This window comes from Aethina tumida, chromosome 5 (genome assembly GCF_024364675.1).
Source record: "Aethina tumida isolate Nest 87 chromosome 5, icAetTumi1.1, whole genome shotgun sequence".
Lineage (NCBI taxonomy): Eukaryota > Metazoa > Arthropoda > Insecta > Coleoptera > Nitidulidae > Aethina > Aethina tumida.
Genome location: NC_065439.1, coordinates 25,200,809 through 25,225,060, shown reverse-complemented (window position 1 = coordinate 25,225,060; position 24,252 = coordinate 25,200,809). Strand labels below are relative to the sequence as shown.

Below are 24,252 nucleotides of genomic sequence, written 5' to 3'. Positions count from 1 at the left end.
TACAGTGAAACATGGTGGTGGTTCATTTATGATATGGAGATGCTTCAATTCTTCTGGTATGGTCCCCCTTATACTGATTTATTTTCAGAGAATTTATTTTATACGATATGCCTTTTTAAAAAAAAAAAAATATTAAAAATAACACATTAAAAAAATTGTCCACAACGTAATTTTTAAAATTTTTATGAATTTTTGAAAATTTAACAATTTTTGTATCATAAGAAATCAAAAATACAATATTTTTTTCAACTTATTTTGGTCAATTACAAAAAATAAAAATTTGTTAAGGAAAAATTAATTTTATTTTAATTTGAACAATGTCGATTTTAAAGTTTTTCCTTTTTTATACCTAACCTAACCTATTTTTTTTTCAGAAATGGAATATTTCAAAGAAATCAAAATTGTCAATAACTTAATTTTTCATTTTTTTATGAAATAAAATCTTAGAGCAAAAATTAATTTAAAAAGTACTGATTTTTTGAGCTTTTTTCTTGAAATTTTTATGAAAACAAAACATTTTTTTTAAATTTGTATATTTAAATAATTTTACTGACTAATTTTTAAAATTAAAATAATGAGAAATAAACGACTATTTCTAAATTGCAAAAATATATTTATTTCAAAGAAAAAAACATATTTTTTTTATTCAAATAAAGTTTATAACATAAATAAAATAAAAGATTTTAAATGAAAGAAAGAATTAAAAATTCTGAAGGTGATAATACATTTTATATTAATTTAACTAATAATTATAATAAAAATAAAAAAAGTTAAGTAATTTTAACATAAAAAATGTTTTGATCAATGATTTTAATTAAAAAATAATGAGTGAAATTAAGTAAAATTTTTAGTAAAATTATTAAATATACTTAAAAGTCTAAATTAAAAATCCTAATAATGAAAATAAATTTTACATTAATTTAAGTTATAATTAAAAGGAAAAAAATCAAATAATTTGGTAAGTAGTTAACTAAAACTAAAAGTAAACTAACTAAAAAATATTTAATGAAAAAAATCAGTATAATTAAAGAAATTTGTGTTTTTATGAATTTTTGAACATTTTACAATTTTTATATCATAAGAAATCAAAAAAACAATATTACACTTACAAAAAATAAAAATTTGTTAGAAAAAAATTAATTTTAAATTTGAACAATACTGATTTTAGAGTTTCTCCTTTTTTATATCTAACCTAACCTATTTTTTTTTCTGAAAATTCATCAAAAATGGAATATTTCAAAGAAATCAAAATTGTCAATAACGTAATTTTTCATTTTTTTATGAAATGAAATCTTAGAGCAAAAATTAATTTAAAAGGTACTGACTTTTTGAGCTTTTTTCTTGAAATTTTTAGGAACACAAGTCATTTTTTTCAAAATTTTTAAATATTTAACATTTAACAATAAGATTTTCAAATATAGTAATAAAAAATTAAGAATTTTTTTTTAAATAAACAAAATAAAATTCCAAAAATAAATATTTTTGTATTAAATTTTATAAAAATTAGAAAATTTTCAAAAATTCACAAAAAATTAAAAAATTACGTTAGTAACATTTTTTTTTTTTTGGTCTGAAAAAACTAGGTTAGGTTAGGTTAGGTTTCCCTTTATTTTATTTTTTGAAAATATTCTTTTTTTGAAAAGATTTCTGAAAACAAAAATGGGCATACATAATAAAAAAAAGGTTTCATAACAATGTCAAGGAAAAATATTAAAAATCAGTATGGCTCAAATATACAATTGATTTATCTCTAAAAAATTTTGATTTTTTTCAATTGACCATGTCAAATTCACCCCTAAAAATAGAAAATTTAAAATATATATATATATGAAAAAATATCTTTTTTTTATGATATAAACGTGAAATCTCATTTTAATAAAAATTGTTAAATTTCCAAAAATTCATAAAATCAACCTTTTTAAAAAATAGGCATTTTTTTGAAATTTAAAATTAATTTTTCACTAAAAAATATTATTTTTTTACTCGATAAAAACTCTATAAATAAATACTCTTTAATACGCCGAAGGGTACAATATCTTGAAAACAAAAATTGTCGATTTTTTGTGACTGAAAATAGGTGGTGCCGTGATTCTAACCAAATACCAAAAAAAGTAGAAAATGTAATGTCCCTTTCTCATTGAAGTATAAAATCGTGATCAGAAAACTTAAAAAGGAAAAATGACGAGTGGCACAAGAAAGTTTACCTGCCAGCCAATTTACCAATTTTTAATAACCCAACGAATAAAATCTAATGTACAACGACTTAAACACATCCGGTTTTCGAGTTGAACAAAATCCTGGGAAAATGTAAGTACATTCCGCGTGTGTTGTTAATGCTACGGTTTTGTATTATACGATTATGTTTTAAGCAATCACCTTTTATCACTTTCTCTGCCACTTATTACATAAAGTGTGGAATAACTTGCCTTTATAACCCATCCCATTTTCTTAATTCAATAATGAGATTCCAACAGATTCCAAACTTATTAAATATATTGTATTTAGCACGACATATATGTAAATTGAACTTTAATTTGCATCAGGAATGTTGTAAAAAATTGTTGATTACAAGTAATAAATATATGATGTATAGTATGGAAATAAGTGGGTGAAAAATCTAAAATTCGAATCTTTACATGCACAAACGAAACATTAATTAACGAGTTAATTTATTGTTGAATTAAGCCCATTGTAATAAATATCTTTTCCAGATAATTTCTTAAGAAACAATGAATTATAAAACAATAGTATAGCAAATGTGTGTCGCATTATATTATTAAACGTTCAAGGTTGTTCTTTGAAATAAAAAAATTATTTACAAAACAAATTTGCGTAATTAATTCTTATTCCTGAACGACTTCATATTGAAATCATAATTATATTGTTCTAGCATAATTATCGGTACGGTAAAGAGGAATAATTGTTATGTCAATCAATTAGAATGAATCAAAATTTATTTAATTATTTTTAATACATCTCGACTTTCTTTAAGAAAATCTTTTAGAAATTTAAATTCCCACAATATCGTCAGTAATAAAAATCGCATTTCTGAGTGGAGGAAATGATTTGTCACTGCTTTGTTGACATATTAAGGAAGTTTGAAATGGTCTGTCTATAAGCTCTAAAATTGAATAATACATCATTTAGTTTATAGGCCATTAAATAAATTTATTTAATGACAACGTCAAATAAGAAATGTAATTTATTTTAGAAAAATTGTATTTTATCACAACTACAATTTCATTGATAAATCACGAAATTGTGTTTCGCAATATGACATTTATTTTTCACGTAACTTTATGTGTTTGGAATTAAATTGATTACTTCATTAAACTTACACAAGTTCTCTGAAAAAAGTATAAACATTGTGTGTATTAAATAAACTCGAAACTAAGATCACAATAATAGAAACAAAATAAACAAATTAGTGTTGTATAATTAATTTAAATCTGTATATAATGGTCTTTTGAATATGTATGATAATAATTTGGCACCAATCTAGAGTCTATTCAAACTATTTCCGAAACTTTCTCAGAAAAGTAACAATTATGTTAATAATTCAACAATACAATAAAAATGAACAGTTTTCACACCAGTTTTGCTCAAATTACGGAAACGGGCATTCAGCCTATTCGGAAATACTTCGGCACGAAAAGAACCGATGAATAATTGCATAATTCATTTAGTTCATGCACGGATATTACAAAAAAATAAAAATATAATAAAGATAATGGTAATTGTTGTAAATTATACCGAGCTTCTATTATCCGTGAACACGAAGTAAAAGTGCTAAACTAATTAAAATTCTTGCTATGATTCATTTATATTTATGCACAATCATTCGTTGGATTAAATGCCCATATGTGTAATTTATATGATGCTTTAATTTATTTGTAGCAAATTATGGATTGGGGTCTAATTAAATCGGTATTGATATCCTTTCATTTCAGGAAGAAAACTTAATTTAAAAATATTAATTCAATTTAACAAAATTATCTAATATTCTATAATTAATTATATTTAAATTATCAACAAGATCACATTTATTATTTTTCCAAATAGTACTCACATTTGCCTTCATTATTAATATTTGTTTCCTTATATATATTATCAATATTTATTTCCTTTTGACGTATTTAAGAACTTAAATAATTAATTCCATTTACTAATTTTTGAAGAATCATTTAAATTTTTGGGTAAGGTAATTATATATCTAATATGGGACTAATTTTAAATTAATTAAAATTAATTATTATATATATATATATATATATATATATATATATATATATATATATATATATATATATATATATATATATAATATATAAATTATTAAAAAATATTAAAAATTAAAATTTAATTCGATATTGATTCTTTAATTTGAGGAAGAATTTAAAACTGTCAACTGAATTCAGCATCCCCTTCTCCCATTCTTATGTAATTGTTTATTTATTTAATTTATTTATAAAGCACTTATAACTGAACTGAAATTGTTGTTCATTTTCTATTTTATTAATTTCATTTTCTATTTGTAAATTTAAATAAAGAATCTGACATATTATTGTTAATTTTATATGTAACTTTATAATAAATCAATAAAAATTACTATCACCCAAAAATATACATAATATGCAACTATTTTTTATATGAAAAAATATAAAAATTAACAATTTTTTTTTAAATAAACAAGATAAAAATCCAAAAATCGTAATCTTTGAGTAAATTCAGTCGATAATAAATATAAATAGATATAAAATCTGTTGATGGTAAAATTGAAATTATTATTAATGATATATTAAAAATTTGAATTTATTTTCAATCAAAATTTTTTTGTAAATTTTAAAATTCTTTTGTAATTGTTTATTTATGTAATTTATTTTATAAAGCCCTTATAACTGAACTGAAATTGTTCTTCGTATTTTATTTTATTAATTTCTTTTTCTATTTGTAAATTTTTAAAGAATCTGACATATTTTTATTAATTTTATATATAATATTATAATAAATCAATAAAAGTTACTATCCCCCAAAAATATACATAATAAGCAACCATTTTTATATAAAAAAATATAAATGGCCATATAATTATAATACTTCATTACAGGAACAGTTAATTATTAGAAAAATATCTTGAAATTATTTTGAGCAATTTTGCTGAAATATGTAATTTACTTGTTGGAAATTATGGGTTGGGGTCCAACTAGATCGATATTTCTTTAATTAAAGGGTGAAAACTGAATTTAATAATGTCACATTGAGGTATTATTTTCAAAATAATAGAAATTAATAAACTGTCTAATTAAAATCATAAAAAGTTTATTTGGATTTTGTGTAAAAACAATTGGACTTAATTCTATAAATTATAAAAAAATATTATATAATATTTATTTTTATTATTGTAAACTGAATCAGTGGGTTCAGTACTTTTTTTTCAAAGCTTTTAAAGTTTAACAGGCATTGAACGAAGAAAAAATGTGCCACAAGCAAAAAAATTATTTGCATAATTGGTGATCCATAATGGCAATTATTTTTTTAAACTAATTATTTATGTTAATATATAATATTTACTGTAACGTTGGTGCGAATATAACCGTAAACAATGAAATAAGAGGCGGGATACTTTTTGTCATTACCTTCCATAATAATCAAGCGATTATTAATTAATTAACTTAAGTACACATGCACTTTCCATCTTGTCACACGTGACAACAATAAATTTTCATTTGACGTCCGACTAGATTTCAAATGTGAAAATTTTGTCAAGTTCAATTAGCGACGAAAAGTGTGCCAAGTTGCCATTGAAAAATACGACACAACAGACAAATAATTAATAATTGGAACGGTCGGAGTACAAGACAGATTCCGATGACTAAATCAATACGAATTTGTGTATCAAGTGCACATGTACACTATGACATAATGGGCCGGTGACAAAACACAATTACTTGTGTAACGACCAAACCGAACGTGGTCTCACATTCTAATGGGGAGATTACACTTGTCCGCAACGCTGCTGATTATTTATTTATTTGGTCTTAAGGTTGCCAAAAATGGCCACGTGTAACCATCGACACACATTTTTTGTAAATTGTTTTAATTATGAAATAATGAATATTTATGGTTAGTTAGTTTTACTGCACCACAAATATTTGTATAAAAATCACTTACTAATATTTTAAATTAATAATAAAATGTTGCATTGAAATTTAAAATATTATTTAGCATTTTAAAAATGTAAATATTTTATATTCATGGACAACCACACAATTTATCATGCTTGGAAATTTTTATAATTTTTTCTGCACATCTGAATAATAGACGAATATATGAATCAATACAATTTTAATAAGTAAAATCATAAATTGATTTAAAGTAACAAAATATTCATCTATATATAAATATAACTAGATTTTGAAATAGGTCAATATAATTGGTTAAAATAAACTATTACTCTCGAATTAGGTTTATATTAACTGAACGAATTAATAATAAAACTGCAAAATACTTATTGCTGTATTCAGGGCATATTAACAGTGTTAATCTAATGATTTTGTTTAAATTTATAATAAGCACGTCGATTTCTTTTTATTTTATACAATTTTCACGTTTAAAATTTTATTTTAAACGTGTAATTTATACTAAAGGTCTGTATAAAAGGTGAAGTTTATAGAGAATGGAAGAAAATATTGATTTAAAATTTTTTTAATAATTGTTATGATTTGAACTACTTTTCTAGTTATTTTGAACAAAATTTAATTTCTGGTTTAGATTGAAGTGAAATTAATGTTGTTATTTTCAATGGAACACCCTGTATTTTCCGGATTTTTAAATTTTACTATAATTGTACATAAAATAAGTTATAATAAGTAATATAGTTATTAATTGTTTCCCATAAATTCTGTCAGGCTGTCTTACTAAAATATCTGTCAAGGCACCAATTTTGATGCAGGAAAGTTAATTTTTGGTTAACCAAGGACCATCCTATAAGGAAGTATTATTAATTAAAATTTAATTTTGTACATCTTAAAACATTAAAATCTTTATTATTTTCAATGGATGTAGCTATAATTGTAATACATTTTTTTTTCAGTTCTCCATAAGCTTATAATGAATAAGTGAGGGTGAATCATTTTGTATATATTTAATATAATAACAAAAAAAAATTGTTATTTGATAGATTTTTTACCATAGGACATTATATAAAATTAATCATACCAATCCTTTGAAAAGTAAATAGAACACCTCCATAATTTTTTATATATAATTTAATTTTAATGAACAATAGATTATAAAATAGATAATAAAAATTACATTCAAGTTATTGTTTTCTACATCATAACAAAAAAGAGGAAAAATAATTGGGACATTTCTTAACAAAAATAGAAAGTTTTCTTTTAATTTTAAATAATAAATTAATAAAAATCATATTCCAATCCAATAAATAGTAAATAAAATACTCCTACAACTTATTTTTAACATAATTCGATTTTAATAAACAATAGATAATAAAAATTATATGCATGCCATTGTTTCTACATCACCCCAAGATTAAGGAAAATTCTCTATTTTTATAAACAATTTGAATTTTAAACATGTATTTATAATTTAAGCTTTTATTATCTCAATACTATTTATTAACATGGTCGAAAAAAATTTCAAATAAATAACTAATAATTAAATAGTTTTTAAAAATAAATATATGTAAATAATTTTTTTTAACTTCATCATTGTAATAAACAATTTATTTTTATAATATGTTTATTAATTTTATTAAATGTAATGTTTAGTAAAAAAATATAATATAATAAAACGTTTAATTTGAATATATTTATTTCCATTACCATTCAATAATTCCCATAAATTTAACTAGTCAATTATTATAAATTATTGCTATGTTAATTCGAAATGTTTTTAACAAATAACAATTGTAATTATATCAAATTGTTCAACCAATAATTCCATAAATTACCTTCAAAATCTATAATATAATTAGCCTTTACTAAAAATTTGATAAAAGAGACACCTAATTAATTTCTATTTAATAATTAAGATAAACAGACGAAAGTTACGTAAAACTTTATCATTCTAATAGCAATTTTCTACTATTAGAGCCAAATTATTTCTAATCAGCGTACGTGCAGGTAACTACTAGATATAATTCTTACATCAGTTTGCAATTATCTGTGTAATTTTACAATTCGCATAACTAAGAAGCCCGATTAAACTATATTTGCCTTGTTTCACAACGCATAAAAATTTATATGTAACAAATACACAAAGAGTTCAATTTTGGTTTTGTTCTTTGAGGCTTGATGGCAATGTTAAATGTGTCCCCGTAAATGTTGAACAAAAACATTTTTCCAGTTTCGAGGCTAACAACTACAAACTTAACCATTACTGTTCTGCGATAAGGAAGGACTTTTGCACTACACATGTTATTTTGTATTTATTCAAACTAATAATTTGTGCTTTGGACGTGAAAAATCTTCCACCTTAATTTGCAATTTCTCAACATATAATCCCACTCATTTAAACATTTTTAAGGCGGACTAATTAATTGGAGCATTTTTAAGCCTTGTTAGGATTTAAATAAAACTGTTAATACTTAATTATTACATTTATTGTACTAAATATTACAAGTTGTTTGTTGTATTTTGCCACAAAAGCCAATTACCCAATTATTTTTTTGTTCTACCCAATGGAATAATACAAATTAGATGAAATTATGACGCATCGTGTATTACATCAACTATGCATGAATAAATTATGGTTTCTGTAATAGTTATTGAAATAATTAGAAAAATGTTGTGCGACGTGAAGGACGACTCACCAATTGTAATTAGTCTTGCATTATTAAACAATCGTATTATTTAAATATTTGTCTGGTCGAAAAAAATGATGGGTATATTGTTATTTGTAGGAATATGTTTTGGAACAATTATTAGTTAAGTTGGTTAAGTGGTTTACGTCAATTACTGTTTCCTCACTAAAAAGTTGTTCAAATTGTTGTTTACGACGAATACAATTAACAAAAAATTAATAAAAATGAAGCAAAACATTGGATGTTTTTAAAAAAAAATTCTTTCCACATTAATTATTAATAAATTTAGTATGCAGTTGTGGTTAATAAGCAATAAAATGCAAATCTTACAATAAAGCAAATGGATACTTATATACTTATAAAATTATAAACCATTTTTAACAAAAAATAATAAATTTCAAATGCGCCTTATTCATAAAAAAATTAATTTACGGCCTGTGATTACATAAATGCTAATTAGTTATTTAACGCGTTGGTCGAATTTCACATTCAGCCAACAATTTGTATGTAGTACAAACAGGATGTGTACGAATAATCCAATAAAATCGTTCTTGTGCAAGATGTAATTACAGTATCTGTTTTATATAACTATAACTAATTAAGGTTTTAAGAAACAAAAGAGTTATATAAAAATGACATCGACATTTTTGGGTCCATTAAGTTTAGTTGGTCGAGATCATCTGGCGTGTCACATAATTATTTTAACCTGTGTATAATAAGTTTAATTGTCTAAGTCCATTCTTTTTCTGTTGAATATTATAATAATGCAAAGTATAATTACAAGAAACCATACATTTTAGATAAAATTAATTAATTAAAAGTTCACGTGAAACCGGAAGCAATAACTTATGGATATCAAGGATTACAGTCGAATTAAACCACTTAAATTGTTCTTATACTATTAATGCAAATATGCTATTTAACCTCTATTAATAATTAAAATAAAAAATGGTAATTATTATATTAAACGATTTACATGATTTTTAATACCTTCAGTGTGATATTTCTTTCATTTTTATCATTTTATGGATTAATTTTCAATTAGCCTTTTAACACAGATATGTGTTGATATTGTTAATAGTTTTTTATTTATTTCAATGACAAAAAAATGTTTGTTTAAAAATCATATTATTTATAAAATATTACTCATAATAACATAATTTCTAAAATCTAAATCTTTTCTAGTATCTATGCAAATTGTATTAGCATTTTCCCTAAAATACAATGTTTTAAATTTTAATGTAAAGGTTAAGGCTTTCGTGACCATTTTTTCCATATCTATAGTTGTTTGGGTTTATTAGTCGACATTTGTTTATTTTATTTTAAATTTACTATTTGGTACCATAAAACTTTGTTTTATATATTTTTTTATTACAAAAGTAAGGTAGATGAATAAAATTTAACAACCTTCTGTAATACAATATTCTTCAATCAAGTTGAACATGTACTCAATTAAATTTTAACTTCAGACTCTTAAATTCATCAGATAAAATTATAATTCTATAAATATTTTCCATAAAATCACCCGTGATATGGTGGAGACTTTACTAAGTAGTTTAATAAAAATCATAGTATAGTATATTTTTAAATTAATTTTAATTTTAATTAAATTTGAACAGACACAACAAAACAACAACTCTGTAGATTGCTCTGAGTCACTCTGTAAGTAAATATGATAATCAAATGAATCAAACGACTTTTTATTCCAATTCTAACTTATTATATATAAACATATTTTCATAAATCAATTGTATTGATATTTCGCAATAAAAAACCTGTTGTTCCTTGAAAATAAATGTATAAAACTTGATATAGATACCAGTTAAACAATTTCGTCGAGATAGTATATTTAAATGCAAAAGTTTTATAATTTTAATAAATATAATATAGCTTAAGGCAAAACTTGTATGAATAATTTGAGAAGTTAAATTAAAATCTTATCTTATTTTTAAAATATAATAAAATATTGTCTTACCAACAAATAATTTCCACAATTAAACTTGAAATTATTAAATATTTGAAATTATTAAAATTTTAGGTATAAAGGGTCACTCAGAAAAAAATGCGCTAATTAACTTTCTTGATATACTGGAAAAACTCACATAAATATTAAATTATATTTAAATTATTAAATCAATTTTGGTGATATACCTATTTAAGTATTTATTTATATATTTTTTTAATTAAAAAATATTATTTATAATAAATAAATCATCATATAATTTCTACAATTAAATTTAAAAATATTATTATAAAAATTACTAATTACTTATAATTATTTTTGAAAAATTTTTGTATAAAAAGATTAAAAAAAAAAAACAAATTAAAAATCTGTTAATTAATTCTTTTGATATACAGGAAAAACTAAACATTTGAATAATTTAAGAAAAAAATTATATGGTATATACATCACTAAATAAATATAAATTTTGGTTATACACCTATTTAATTATTTATTTATATATTTTTCCAATTAAAAAATTTTATTTATAATAAATCAACATTAATTTTAACAATTAAACTTGACATTATTATTCTAAAATAATTAATTATTTTTAATTATTTTTGGAAAATTTTAGTATAAAAAGATAGAGAAAAATCTGTTAAATAATTCTGTTGATATTCGGGAAAATCTTAATAATATTTGAATAATTTAAGGATGCTAAATAGAAAAAATAATATTTTAAGAAGAAAAATTATATTTACATCACTAAATTAATATAAATTTTGTTATATTTATTCGTATATTTTTAAAATAAAATAATATAACGAATCACATAATTTTAACAATTAAACTTAAAATTATTATTATTATAAGAATTTGTATTAATGTAATTTGTTTGGTATAAAAGGGTCACAAAAAAATTAAAAACCTTAACAATTTTGATAATGTGGGAAAAAACTGTCTTTTATTTTTAGTAAGAAGTATATTTTTCCAAATAAATAAAATAATATTTATAATAACTCAACTGAACTTATAATTTTAACAATTAAACTTCAAATTATTATTATTATAGAAATTATTAATTATTTATAATTTTAATTTTTGTAAAATTTTATTAAAAAAGGACATACAGAAAAAAATAAAAATATTTGAATAATAGAAAATGTTATATACAAAAAATATTTTACAAGATAAATTATATTTTTATCATCAAATAAATATAAATTTTGGTTATAATCCTAATTAAATATTTAATTAGATATTTTTAAAATAAAATAAAATATGATATCACATAGATAATTAAAAATATTCTAGTTAATTCTGTAGGTGTACAGAAAAAACTTAAATATATTTGAATAATTTAAGGAAAATTATATTTATATCACAAATAAATAAAAATTTTGGGTATGTACCTTTTTAATTATTTTAGTATCAAACGGTCACATAAAAAAATTAAAATTTAATTATTTTATAATAATTACTTTTGAAAATTTTAGTAACAAAAGGTCACATAAAAAGAATTAAAATTTTTTTATGACAAATCAAATCAATGAAGCAAAGCAAACTTGAAATAATTTTTATAAAATTGTGAAATTTTTATAGTTATTTTAGTATGTCAGATAAAAAAAATAAAATTTATTTCCAATTAAATAAAATATTATTTATAACAAATCAAATCAATCAATTTTAATAATTAAATTTGAAATTATTTTTCTTAAAATTATAAATTTTTTTTCTTTTTCGAAAAATCATAAAAAATTTTCATTTATTGATAACAAATTAACAAATAACTTAAAAAATTATAATTTTTATAATTATTTTCGAAAATTTTAGTATTAAACTGTCACATAGATAATTAAAAATATTTTATTTAATTCTGTAGGTGAATAGAAAAAACTTAAATAATTTAAGAAAAATTATATTTATATCACAAAGAAATAAAAATTTTGGGTATGTACCTTTTTAATTATTTATTTATATATTTTTTCAATTAAATAAAATATTATTTATAACAAATCAAATCAATTTTAACCATTAAACTTGAAATTATTTATTATTTATATTATTTTATAAAAAGAGATTAAATTTTTATAATCATTTTTGAAAATTTTAATATCAAACGGTAACATAAAAAAATTAAATTTTTTTTATGACAAATCAAATCAATGAAGCAAAGCAAACTTGAAATAATTTTTATAAAATTGTGAAATTTTTATAGTTGTTTTAGTATGTTAGGTAAAAAAATTAAAATTTATTACCAATTAAATATAATATTATTTATAACAAATCAAATCAATCAATTTTAATAATTAAATTTGAAATTATTTTTCTTAAATTTATAAATTTTTTCTTTTTCGAAAAATCATAAAAAATTTTCATTTATTGATAACAAATTAACAAACAACTTCTAAATTACATTAAATTATCGGATTTGAATCGATTTTGGTGGCCCCGATAATTCGTGATTCGAATTAAAGCTCGACGCAAACACCACGAACGTCTTCCCGTTTCGGGTTTCGCCCTGACCGTTGGTTGCACGGTCCTATTGCGCCTCCGATTCACGCGTAACAATCAAATCGATTTCGCCATTCGATATAACGTGACTGATGCAACACGGTTTCCCAAATGTAGACGAAATTCGCATCCAAAAACTACAATAGAACCACACTCGACAAACACACACTCACACACGACACTCGTAGTGGGGTAAAAAACAAGTCGGTGCCGAGAGGTTTTGGTGACTTCAATGATCAGTCCCGCCGCAACCTCCTCGACTGTCTCGTTTCGCGTACGGTGCGGCGTTCACCCATTGTTTTTTTCACCGGCACAACGAAGAGGTGAGATCAGTGAACACCCGAGTGATACACATACATACATTTGTTATGCGTCGACTGACTGACTAGTGCCTTTTTAATAAGTTGTGGGTTTTTTTTTAATTAATTTATTGTTGGTTCATGTACGAACGTAACGACTTTTACTTTCGACGTTGAGTTAGTTATTCTGGAAATCGAAAATGAGGTAAATATTACGTTTCTTTTACTTTCATCGCAACGCAACTCGAAGTGGTGGACACGGTGGTGTTTTCCGGACCCGTTTTCTGACCCTGGAAGTGATTTATTTTTTGGGTCGGCCTTGTGTAATTTCCAATTGTCGGTCAAGTATGTTTACTTTGAATCACGGCACGTTTCTTGTTAATTAATGGGTCAGATATTATATGAAGTTTGGCTAAAAATTGTGCTGCAGGAATATCGAGACTATTCGGCAGGTTCAGTGTTCTTTGGTTTAATAAACCTCTCGGGAATTACCAGACTCGTAAACGTTTCGTTTGCGGACGCAGAACGACCGTAAATTAAAAATTTATTAAGCAGGAAAATATATTGTCACAGATATAAAAATGTTACTTAATATAATAAATTGACATGTGCACAAATTTAATGTATATGTTGAAGGTAAATTTTCATTTCGGAATAAAATTCTTTATTACCCGATTGTAATAAAGTTAAATGCAATTTCCTGCAAGGCGTCACAGTAAATTTAATGTGCATCAAATTTAGCAACAATTTCTTAACATCACTTGTGTTCAATTATAACAATTTTATTTTGTAGTTTATGGTTAGTTTTGTTGACGTACAAACTATTATTATTTAATTTTTGTTAATTAAATAAAAACTTATTTTTTTTAACATAAAATTTAACATCATCTATAAACAAATAAAGTTGTCAAGTAAATAAATATTTTGTTTCATAATAATATATACAGGGAAAGGCCAATTTCAAGGATTGAATTAAAAACTTACGATACGATTTCAAAACAACTAAAAAACATAATAAAACTAATACAAAATTTCCACAATAACAAATCTATTATAACATAATTAAGTCCAAGTTTAAAAAATAAAAATATGTTATATATTCATATAATATCATTTATTTTAATTTTATAACATATTAATAATTTAGATTTATAAAATGTTTATAAATTTATTTTTTTTAAATAATTATTGATTAATTCATTGCCAAAATTCTTAAAACTAGTAAAAAATAAAAAGCAACATAATCTAAGCTTATATTTCAGAAACATTCAGTATATTTTTACTTACATTTAATTACAACAAATAACTGAAAATCTCAAAACTTGAACAATTAATTTAATATTCTTCCCTCGTTACGTTGAAAAGTCATCACAATTTTTTTGAACTATGCAAATTGTATTAGCATTTTCCCTAAAATACAATGTTCTACATTTTAATGTAAAGGTTAAGGCTTTCGTGACCATTGTTTCCATATCTATAGTTGTTTGGGTTTATTAGTCGACATTTGTTTATTTTATTTTAAATTTACTATTTGGTACCATAAAACTTTGTTTTATATATTTTTTTATTACAAAAGTAAGGTAGATGGATAAAATTTAACAACCTTCTGTAATACAATATTCTTTAATCAAGTTGAACATGTACTCAATTAAATTTCAACTTCAGTCTCTTAAAGTCATCAGATAAAATTATAATCCTATAAAATATTTTCCATAAAATCACCCCTGATGTGGTACAGACTTTTATAAGTAGTTTAGTGAAAATCATAATGGTTTACTTTTATAAGCTTTATCCATAAACAAAAAGGTTATGTGCACAATAACGACCATAAGTCCAAAATTTGAAAATTTGAACAGACAAAACAAAATGTCTATACTGTAGATTGCTCATATATTATGAGTCACTCTGTACGTAAATATCTCTTATTATATATAAACATATTGTCATAAATCAATTGTATTGATATTTCGCAATAAAAAACCTGTTGTTCCTTGAAAATTACAACAAATAACTGAAAATCTCAAAACTTGAACAGTTAATTTAATATTCTTCCCTCGTTACGTTGAAAAGTCATCACAATTTTTTTGAACTAACACCAAGATTTTATCTTATACATTTGGCTAAGTTTTTTAAACCTATTATCTTCTCTTCTGATTTTATTGTTAGTTACAACAAATTATTGAAAATCTGAAAACTTAAAAATTTACATATTTTCTAATTTTCCCACGTTTCTCAATACAAAATATATATAATAATGTTTAGTTAAGGTTTTTAAACCTAATGACTTTTAAATTTAACATTCAACATTTTTCTTCTATTTTTATTACTAGTTACAACAAATTATTGGAAAATTGATCATAATTGATCATTTTAAAAGTTACATAACATAAATTTAGATATTTTAGCAATAATAATACACAAATTTTAATGAATTTTCTATAAAAATTTAACTCTCCTTTCTTATTTGAAAATTTATCATATTTTTGTTATTTTCATCTAATAAATCTTTACATTTCTCTAAACTGATCGACAAATATTTTCTAGTTTAAAGCATTTTCCCACAATTCTCATTATATCTTATATTTAGTAACGTTTAGTCAGGTAATGTTAAATCTAATATTTTTAAAATTTAACATTTAACATATTTCCTTCTACTTTTACTCCTACTTACAATAAATTATTGGAAATACATCTCAAATTTTACTTTAAAAATGAGATCATCTAAGTTCAGATCTCTAAACAACAAAAATAATCAAAATTTTAATGAATTTTTCATAAAAAATTGAATAACCAATTTAATTTCCCTCCCTTATTACTATGAAAATTAATTTTCAAAAATTAATTAGTTTTTTTTTTCAAATTCATCTGTATATTTGTTAAATTACAAATATTTTCTTATTTAAAGCATTTCTTCACTTAAATTTAAATTTAACATCTCACATATTTCGTTCTAGTTTTACTGCTACTTATAACAAATTATTGGAAATTCATCTAAATAGTTGATTTGGAAAACACATAATTCAATTTTAGACCATTCTAGACAAAAATAATAATCAAATTACAATTAATTTTTCATAAAAAATTGATTAATTAATTTAATTTTATTCTTTTATTAATTTGAAAATTCATCATAATTCTTATTTTTATTATCACTTATTCAACACAACAATAATTATTGAAGTTTCATCTAAAAGCTCAAAGTTGTACAATATTCTATGTAATGTATCTGTCATATTTAAGTTATGTATAATCTAAAGTTAATGTTTCTTCAATCTAAATGACAAATATTTTATAATTTAAGGAATTTGTTGTCCTTCCTGTGGAAACATAAAATTTAATTAAACAAAAACATAATTATAATAAATTGGTTTATTATTTTCTACTCCGATTTATGAATTAATTTTCCCATTGTTGCAATAATGACAGTTAATGTGGTTACACACACCGACTAATAAATAGGAACATAATGATAAAAAACTAATAAGATCATAAGTAATAAACGTGATAATTAAATTACGTCTATTAACAACTATAAAATATGCAACGAACCATTCTCGAACAAATATTTTTTTATAAATGATTGATAAAAATTCATCAAAAATTTAGATTAATTTAATTGTATGCACAAAATTTATTTACGGCCCACGCATGTGTTAACAATACGTGCCTTTTTAAAGTAGCCTGTTTATTGTTTTAACGTTTATTATTTTACATAGAAACAGCACAATTTTACAATAAGAAAAAGCAAGGTCGTAGAAAATTATGCATTCGAATTACTTTTCAACTGATCAAAGTCTAAGCCGGCTCTAATTGACAACTAACACAAGAAAAATGCAGCGGTTCTCCGTGAATCGTCGTTTTTACTTCAAATTCAAAGTTTAGTGTAAAAATTCGAACGAGAACGAACGTAATGAAATTTATGCTGATGTTGTTTTAATTGTGGTTATAAAAAATGTAACGCACATGTCGATGGTATTGATGACAAAGGACAAACATAATAAAATAAGTATGATGATGATAATTTACTATTAAATGATCAAATTATTGACGTAAGTTTATCGAGGAGTCAACCTTTGGTTGTCCTAAATTTAACGCAGACACTTAGAAAAAAACAAACCTTCAATTAATTAACGATTACACTGCAGTGTGACGTCAATGGACCATTTTTTGTTTTCAATTTCTAGACCGGATGGGCAAGAATGCCAAAAGGTGTCTTTTCAGCCGAGGCACTTGACGTCATCCAAATTTATAAGTTAATTTTCCAACAAACAACCACTATTTGAACAGGGAATAATGGAAATTGTTTGTTATTGATTCGACTGATTGGATTGTGTTAATGAGATGAAAATTAAGTTAACTACATATGCAATAATTATTAAACCTTGTTTACATTACTTCACAAGTAAACGACATTTAATACTTAAATGTCAAATCAGTGCAATTGTTCATGGTGAATTTTGTAATGTATATATTACATATTTTTGAGTTTTACAATATTTAAATTTTAGATGTGATTATTGGAAAATATTTTTTATATTATATTTTAATATTTTTAATCACTTTTGAGGTTTTTTACAACACTAAAAACAAAAACAATTATACAATTAAAGTATTATTAACTTCTGAGTATTTATTTATAAATGTAATTTCAATAGTTTCTAATACACCAAAAAATGTAATTATTATTTTTGTTATTTCGTAGAATATTTAATATATGTATAGTAAGAATATTAATGATTATTTACACCAAGAAGTTGAGAATATAGCAAATAAATATTTATTAAGTTACCTTAAATAAAATAGAATTAAATATTAAATAAACAAAAATTTTAATTGAATTTACATATTAAGACAAATATTAAATAATTTTAATAATATTTCATTATTAATTAAAATATTTTTTATTGTTATAAAATTTCTAAATTAATTTTATATAATTTATTTTACTAAGAAGTTGAATACAGTAACTAAATATTGATTAAGTTACCCTAAATAAAATAGGATAATAAATAAAGTAAATTTATATATTAAGGAATATTAAATAATTTTAATATTAATAATTTACAAATTTTTATTTTTTATAAAAATTTGATTTACCCAAATTAAATATATACATTTTGTTCAAATTCAATAAAATTCATCATTTTTTTATATAATGTAATATAAATTAATATTTCTTTAAAACACAACTAAAAATATTTTCTTAATATTTCGTTATAAAATTTAAGTTTGGAATTTATAAATATTTATTTAAATAAATTGTACTTCAATATTTTTAATATAAATTAAATTTATACTAAAAAGTCGAATATAGTAATTAAATTAAGTTATCTTAAATATAATTCATATTCTTAAGTAATGTAATCTAACTTAATATTTTTTTAAAAACAGAATATATTTTCTAATCTGATTTCGCTCAATTTTTTCGTTAATTTAGGTTTTATAAATATTTATTTAAATAAATTATTTAATTCTAATGATTTGTTAATACAATGCAGTTTCCCACTCAGAACTAATTGTAAAAAAACATATTTTAATTCTAATTGCTACTCAGAGAAAAACTCATTATTTATTTTAATAAATAATTTATTTCCCTTTCGATAGAGTGAACTAAAATATAATGTTCTTTCTAACTTAATGTTTTTAATCACTTTTTAAGTTACCCATTCGACTAATTATTCAAAACTCATCTCAAAAGTAATTAACAAAACAATTAAATACTAATTACCTCTGTGGAAATGTTTATGAAAGAATGCGATTTCGATCATTTCGAAGAAGAAAACAACTAATATTCGTTCTTCCTTTAAAAATATATGTCGAAATGGATCCTGCTAACATTGAAAAGTATGTGTCAAGATCATAGAGATCAGAGCATTTTCATAAATTAACATTTATTAGTAAAAAATCAAAGTTATTCATCCAATTTGACTTTGAACAATGATTGATTCATGAAAATTAAATTATGTCAGAAGGATGTTCACGATTTAAAGTGGTAAAAATGAAAATAAAAGTTTTATTTATGATAATGGAGGAAATAAAATTTATAACGCAAAACTTTTTCCAAATTAGAAATCCTTGACCATTGATTTAACTGTAAATTGACTAATGTGATCACTCCATCATCCAAAGTGCATCTGCATTTTTAACATAAACTTAACAATAATTTATTTTTTATTTATAACAATGGACGAAAACAAGTTTCTCATACATATTTTATAACTAGGAAACGTGGTTTAATGAAGATGCAATCTGTTATAATTAATACATGATAGCACCCAGAGTCATTGTATTCCTAATTATTTTATGCTGAGTTTAATGACCAAATAGTTGGGAAGAAAATACATGCTCAATTATTGAAATTATTCACAATTATAATGTAATTGTGGAAAGTGACAGGACAATTTCCAAATGATTATCCAGATTATGATTCACACTGAATATTTAAAAAGTGATTACATTAGTCGTTTCATAAAGAATGACGTAGTTACTTCAAAATTTATATATAATATTGTACTTATGTTAGTTTTTGATTTTTACTAATTAATTAGCCACATTCTTTGTTATCTTGATTTTGATTAACTGTGTGTTTTATCCTCCTACACTTTGCCTGAGTGATTTCTGTGAAAGTTCCCTGCTTAGTTCAAGTCTCCCTAACCCACTACAACAATTTAACCTAACTGGTTGTAAGGGAACCAGCAATACGATGACCCAGCATCCGATGTTATTAAACTTTAAATCAAATTATGACTATGTAGGTCTATGGGTCTAGGAGATAGACATCGACCTTGAGACCATACAATGGCCTCTTGGTAATGATCCGTGGTATTTCGGATTCGTGCTGGTTTTACTTGAAACTGGACGTAATGTATATATTTTATGGCATCGAAATATGTAGACGTATTAACTGTGGTCCGGCATTCGAAGGGTTAACGAACTAACGTCTTCGGATTAAGCTTCCAGCCGAAACTGATACACGCAACATTTAATCTAATGCGTCTACCACAGTTTTGTTTTTATCGGAATGTTGTGTGACTACGGAATAAATAAATCGATCATAACAAAGTTAAATACTAGGAATTTTTCGGACGTACTAACTAAGGTAATTATTTGTTTTAGTTTGAATTTTCCGATAAGTAATTAAATGTTATTAGTATTTCGCAAACTGTGAACTATAGCAAATATAAGGCTTTATTTTCGTTGAGTAAATATTTGCAGCAAAACACTACAAAAGTTATGTGTACACAAAATAAAAAAGGACATAAATCATTGAATACACAAATAACAGGATATTATTATTAATTTAAGAAAAAAGTATATAATTGAAAAAGAAAAAACATTAATAAACTATTTTATCATTCCACAGATGTTCTATTTTTTCTTATTAATAACAATAGTTTGCAAATACAACTATTAAAACATGTTACTGAAATGTTGTAAAGATGTAAATATTATAATCATTTAATGATGAAAAATACTCAAATGGCAAAAGTAACTGAAAACGGTCAAAAATAATTTATAATTATAAAACTATGGATTAAAAATGTGTAATTTGAGATATTAGAATTATTTGTTAATGAAAGAATTACTTAAATTCCAAAAATGAATGAAAATTGTCAGAAATTACTTGAAATTTAAATTGTTTTACAGTTGTAACTCAGTTACTTTCCTTCCCTGTACTTAAAATACTCTTAATTAGATTAGATTATCGATTTGAAATGTAAAATTTGGGATATTGAAAGTAACGAAACTAAATGAAGATTGTTAAAAAATTTTTGAAATTCCAACATTTGTAACTAAGTTATTTCTGTACCAGGGCTGAAATGCTTGTAATTAAGTAAACTATCAATAAACAATTTTAAATTTGAAATATTAGAATTATTTGTTATTGAAAAAAATTACTCAATAGGTGAATATAACTGAAAATTGTCAAAAATTACTTGAAATTTGTAATTTCTAGAGTTGATAATCAGTTATTTTTCTTCTCTGTGCTTAAAATGCTTTTAAATAAACAAATTATCGATTAAAAATATCCAATTTTGGATTTGGAATTATTTGTTATTGAAAAAATTGCTTGAAATTTAACCTTTCAATAGTTTTGACTCAATTATTTTTGTTTCAGTCCTTAAAATGTTTATAATATAATAAAATATAGATAAAAAGTATTATATATTTGAAATATTGTAATTATTTCTTAATAAAAAATATTTAAATACGAAGTTTACTGAAAAAATGATCACAAATTGCTCGAAATTTAAAATTTTTAAAGTTGTGACAGTTATTCTTCTTTTAGAGCTTAAAATACTTATAACTGAACAAATTATCGTTTAAAAATGTGAAATTGGGAATATTGTAATTATTTGTAGTTGAGAAGAATTACTCAAAATGGCCAAAAATTGTTTAAAATTAGAAGTTTCTACAGTTATTTTGGTTACAAACCTTTAAAATGCTTTTGATTGAATAAACTATCAATTAAAAATGCAAATATTGAGATACTAGAATTATTTGTTGTTGAAAAAATTAATTAAATGGCAAAACTGGCAGAAAATTGATAAAAATAAAATTTCATCTTCAATAACTCAGGTATTTTTGTTTGAATCGAAACGAATTGGGTACCGTTGGATGCACAATAAATTCACCTTTTTAACGAAATATTAAAGAGCTCAATCAGACTTCCCATTCATTAAGGGGGCCCATTAAACGAAATTAACCTAAAAACACTAATTTACCATTATCTAAGTAAACGACTCAGATGAAAAAAAAATGAATACGATTTTCGTGTTCAGCACACTCGATTTACCCTAAAAATATGTAAAAAAGTTTATGTTTCCTAAATATCAAAATATCTGATATTTACTCCCCCCCTCCTACACTCTCTAAAAGTTTGGATGCGTTCGCATGATCGGCGAGATTCACAAAACTTGCAACCGCAGACGGTACGAAATCTGAATGCGTTTGGCAACAACGCCTCGACCGATGTACACTTGGCAACTATGCATCCACCAATCAGAATGAAGAAGTACATTTTATAATATTAGTTAATTGATTAACAATAACAAAATATGTTTTAAATTATTATTTTTATATGTTTAGGCCTAGTTTCCTAACATCCATGTGTCTCAAAACGAAGGTAGTTCCCAAATTATCCTAATACAAACCAGATATTTAAAGTAACAAAATCTGTCAAAAACGGTAGACAGGAAAAAAATCAATATGATTTTGTGTTATAGTCACCTGAATTAACATATAATATACATTAATGATAAGAGAATACGAATATAAGATGATGAATACATAATTTACTCACCTTTCTAGCGAAATATTAATTAAATATTAATCTCGATAATTCTTGCCGTTAATTCTAGAGGGCACACTAAATAAACTGATAAACCGAAAATCACAAATTCGACACTATGTAGGTGAATGACCTAAATAAAATAAAAATAAATATAATTTCGTGATCATTGCACCCGAAATACAAAAAAACAACAAATGCGAAATATTTAAAAAACGGTTTCTATACTTTTGCCGCATTAATAAACACGAGAACGAAAAAAATTCTTACCGAAACAATAAATATCCGATTTTTGTCCCTTCTCCTCTCCACAACTGCAATTCTAGGAAGAACAATTGAATGCCGCAAAAAATTGCACCGCTTACTACGACTCTTTATCTCTCTCTAACCCACATTAACACGTATTTATTTATCTTTGTCTCTCACACGGGGATAAATGCATATTCTAATCTTGTAAATAAATGTATTGACACGAAAAATCGTCGGTTAATTTAAAAATTCCGAATGCACATGCAAAAAAATGTCAAATGCACCTTATTAAAGCGTTTCCTGAACAACAAATATCTAATACGTTTACCGCCATTCTGATGAGATGATTGGTAATGTATGTTGTATCAGTTTGATGGTAATTTCCTTCTCTAACTACTGGTGTGTACAAACAAGCATAAAACATGATTAATAATTAGATTTACCTTAAAAACAATGGAACGCGACGCGACGCGACGCGTTTAAACTGCACCACCTACTTAACCGGCAACACCACACCTGCCCCCTCTACTTTCACCTTTCTTTAACTCACATGAACATTTTAGGTTAGCTTTGGAAATTGTTGTTTAAATCAATTATTTACTAACAAACTCTTTTAGCTATCAAATTTTTAAATATAAAAACCGTAAGTTACATAAAACAATTTAATTTAATAGACTTTGAATTCGGACGCATGCGCACAAGTAACATTATTAGGTTTTACTATTTGTTTAATTTTTCTATTTTTACCAGATTGTATCAACTTAATTCGTTTGAGAAAAGGTTAAATAAAAGAAATAATACTCTAACAAATGTAAATCATTGTATTCTTGCATGTTAGTTAATTTATTATAGAAGTGTAAATTCAATATTTATATTTTTGTAATCCTTGAATAAATCTAATTACAAAATTACAATGAACAAACAAATTAAATTTATCAATAATTTGCATTAATCATTATTAGAATAATTATGGTTATGACAACTCTAATTACGTATTAGCTGTAATTTTTCCTAGAAACATAAACTGGTTAAAAAATCAGAATAATTATAAATCATTAACTTCATTGGTCAATTGGTAAAACATGATAATATTAAACATCTTGCAAAGAAAAATATTAATTACAATTAA

The 24,252-nt window shown here is 23.2% G+C and overlaps 1 protein-coding gene and 1 long non-coding RNA gene across 3 annotated transcripts in view; one reads left to right on the top strand and one right to left on the bottom strand.

Moving 5' to 3' along the window:
* The window catches only part of LOC126265651 (uncharacterized), a 92,772-nt gene extending 69,172 nt beyond the window's left edge, over positions 1-23,600 (bottom strand). Inside the window, exon 1 of the long non-coding RNA XR_007548147.1 lies at positions 23,567-23,600. This is a non-coding gene — a long non-coding RNA (uncharacterized LOC126265651). The remainder of the gene's footprint in view (positions 1-23,566) is intronic.
* LOC109600955 (ABC transporter G family member 20) overlaps positions 1-24,252 on the top strand; it is a 44,986-nt gene that overhangs the window by 7,266 nt on the left and 13,468 nt on the right. The window contains exon 1 of one of the 2 annotated variants that reach the window (XM_049967740.1): positions 13,523-13,787. The exons of the other annotated variant lie outside the window; for it this stretch is intronic. Within the exon in view, the coding sequence (XP_049823697.1) occupies positions 13,783-13,787 (5 nt within the window). The 5' untranslated portion in view covers positions 13,523-13,782. Of the gene's footprint in view, positions 1-13,522; positions 13,788-24,252 lie in introns of those variants that run through there. 2 annotated transcript variants of the gene reach the window in all.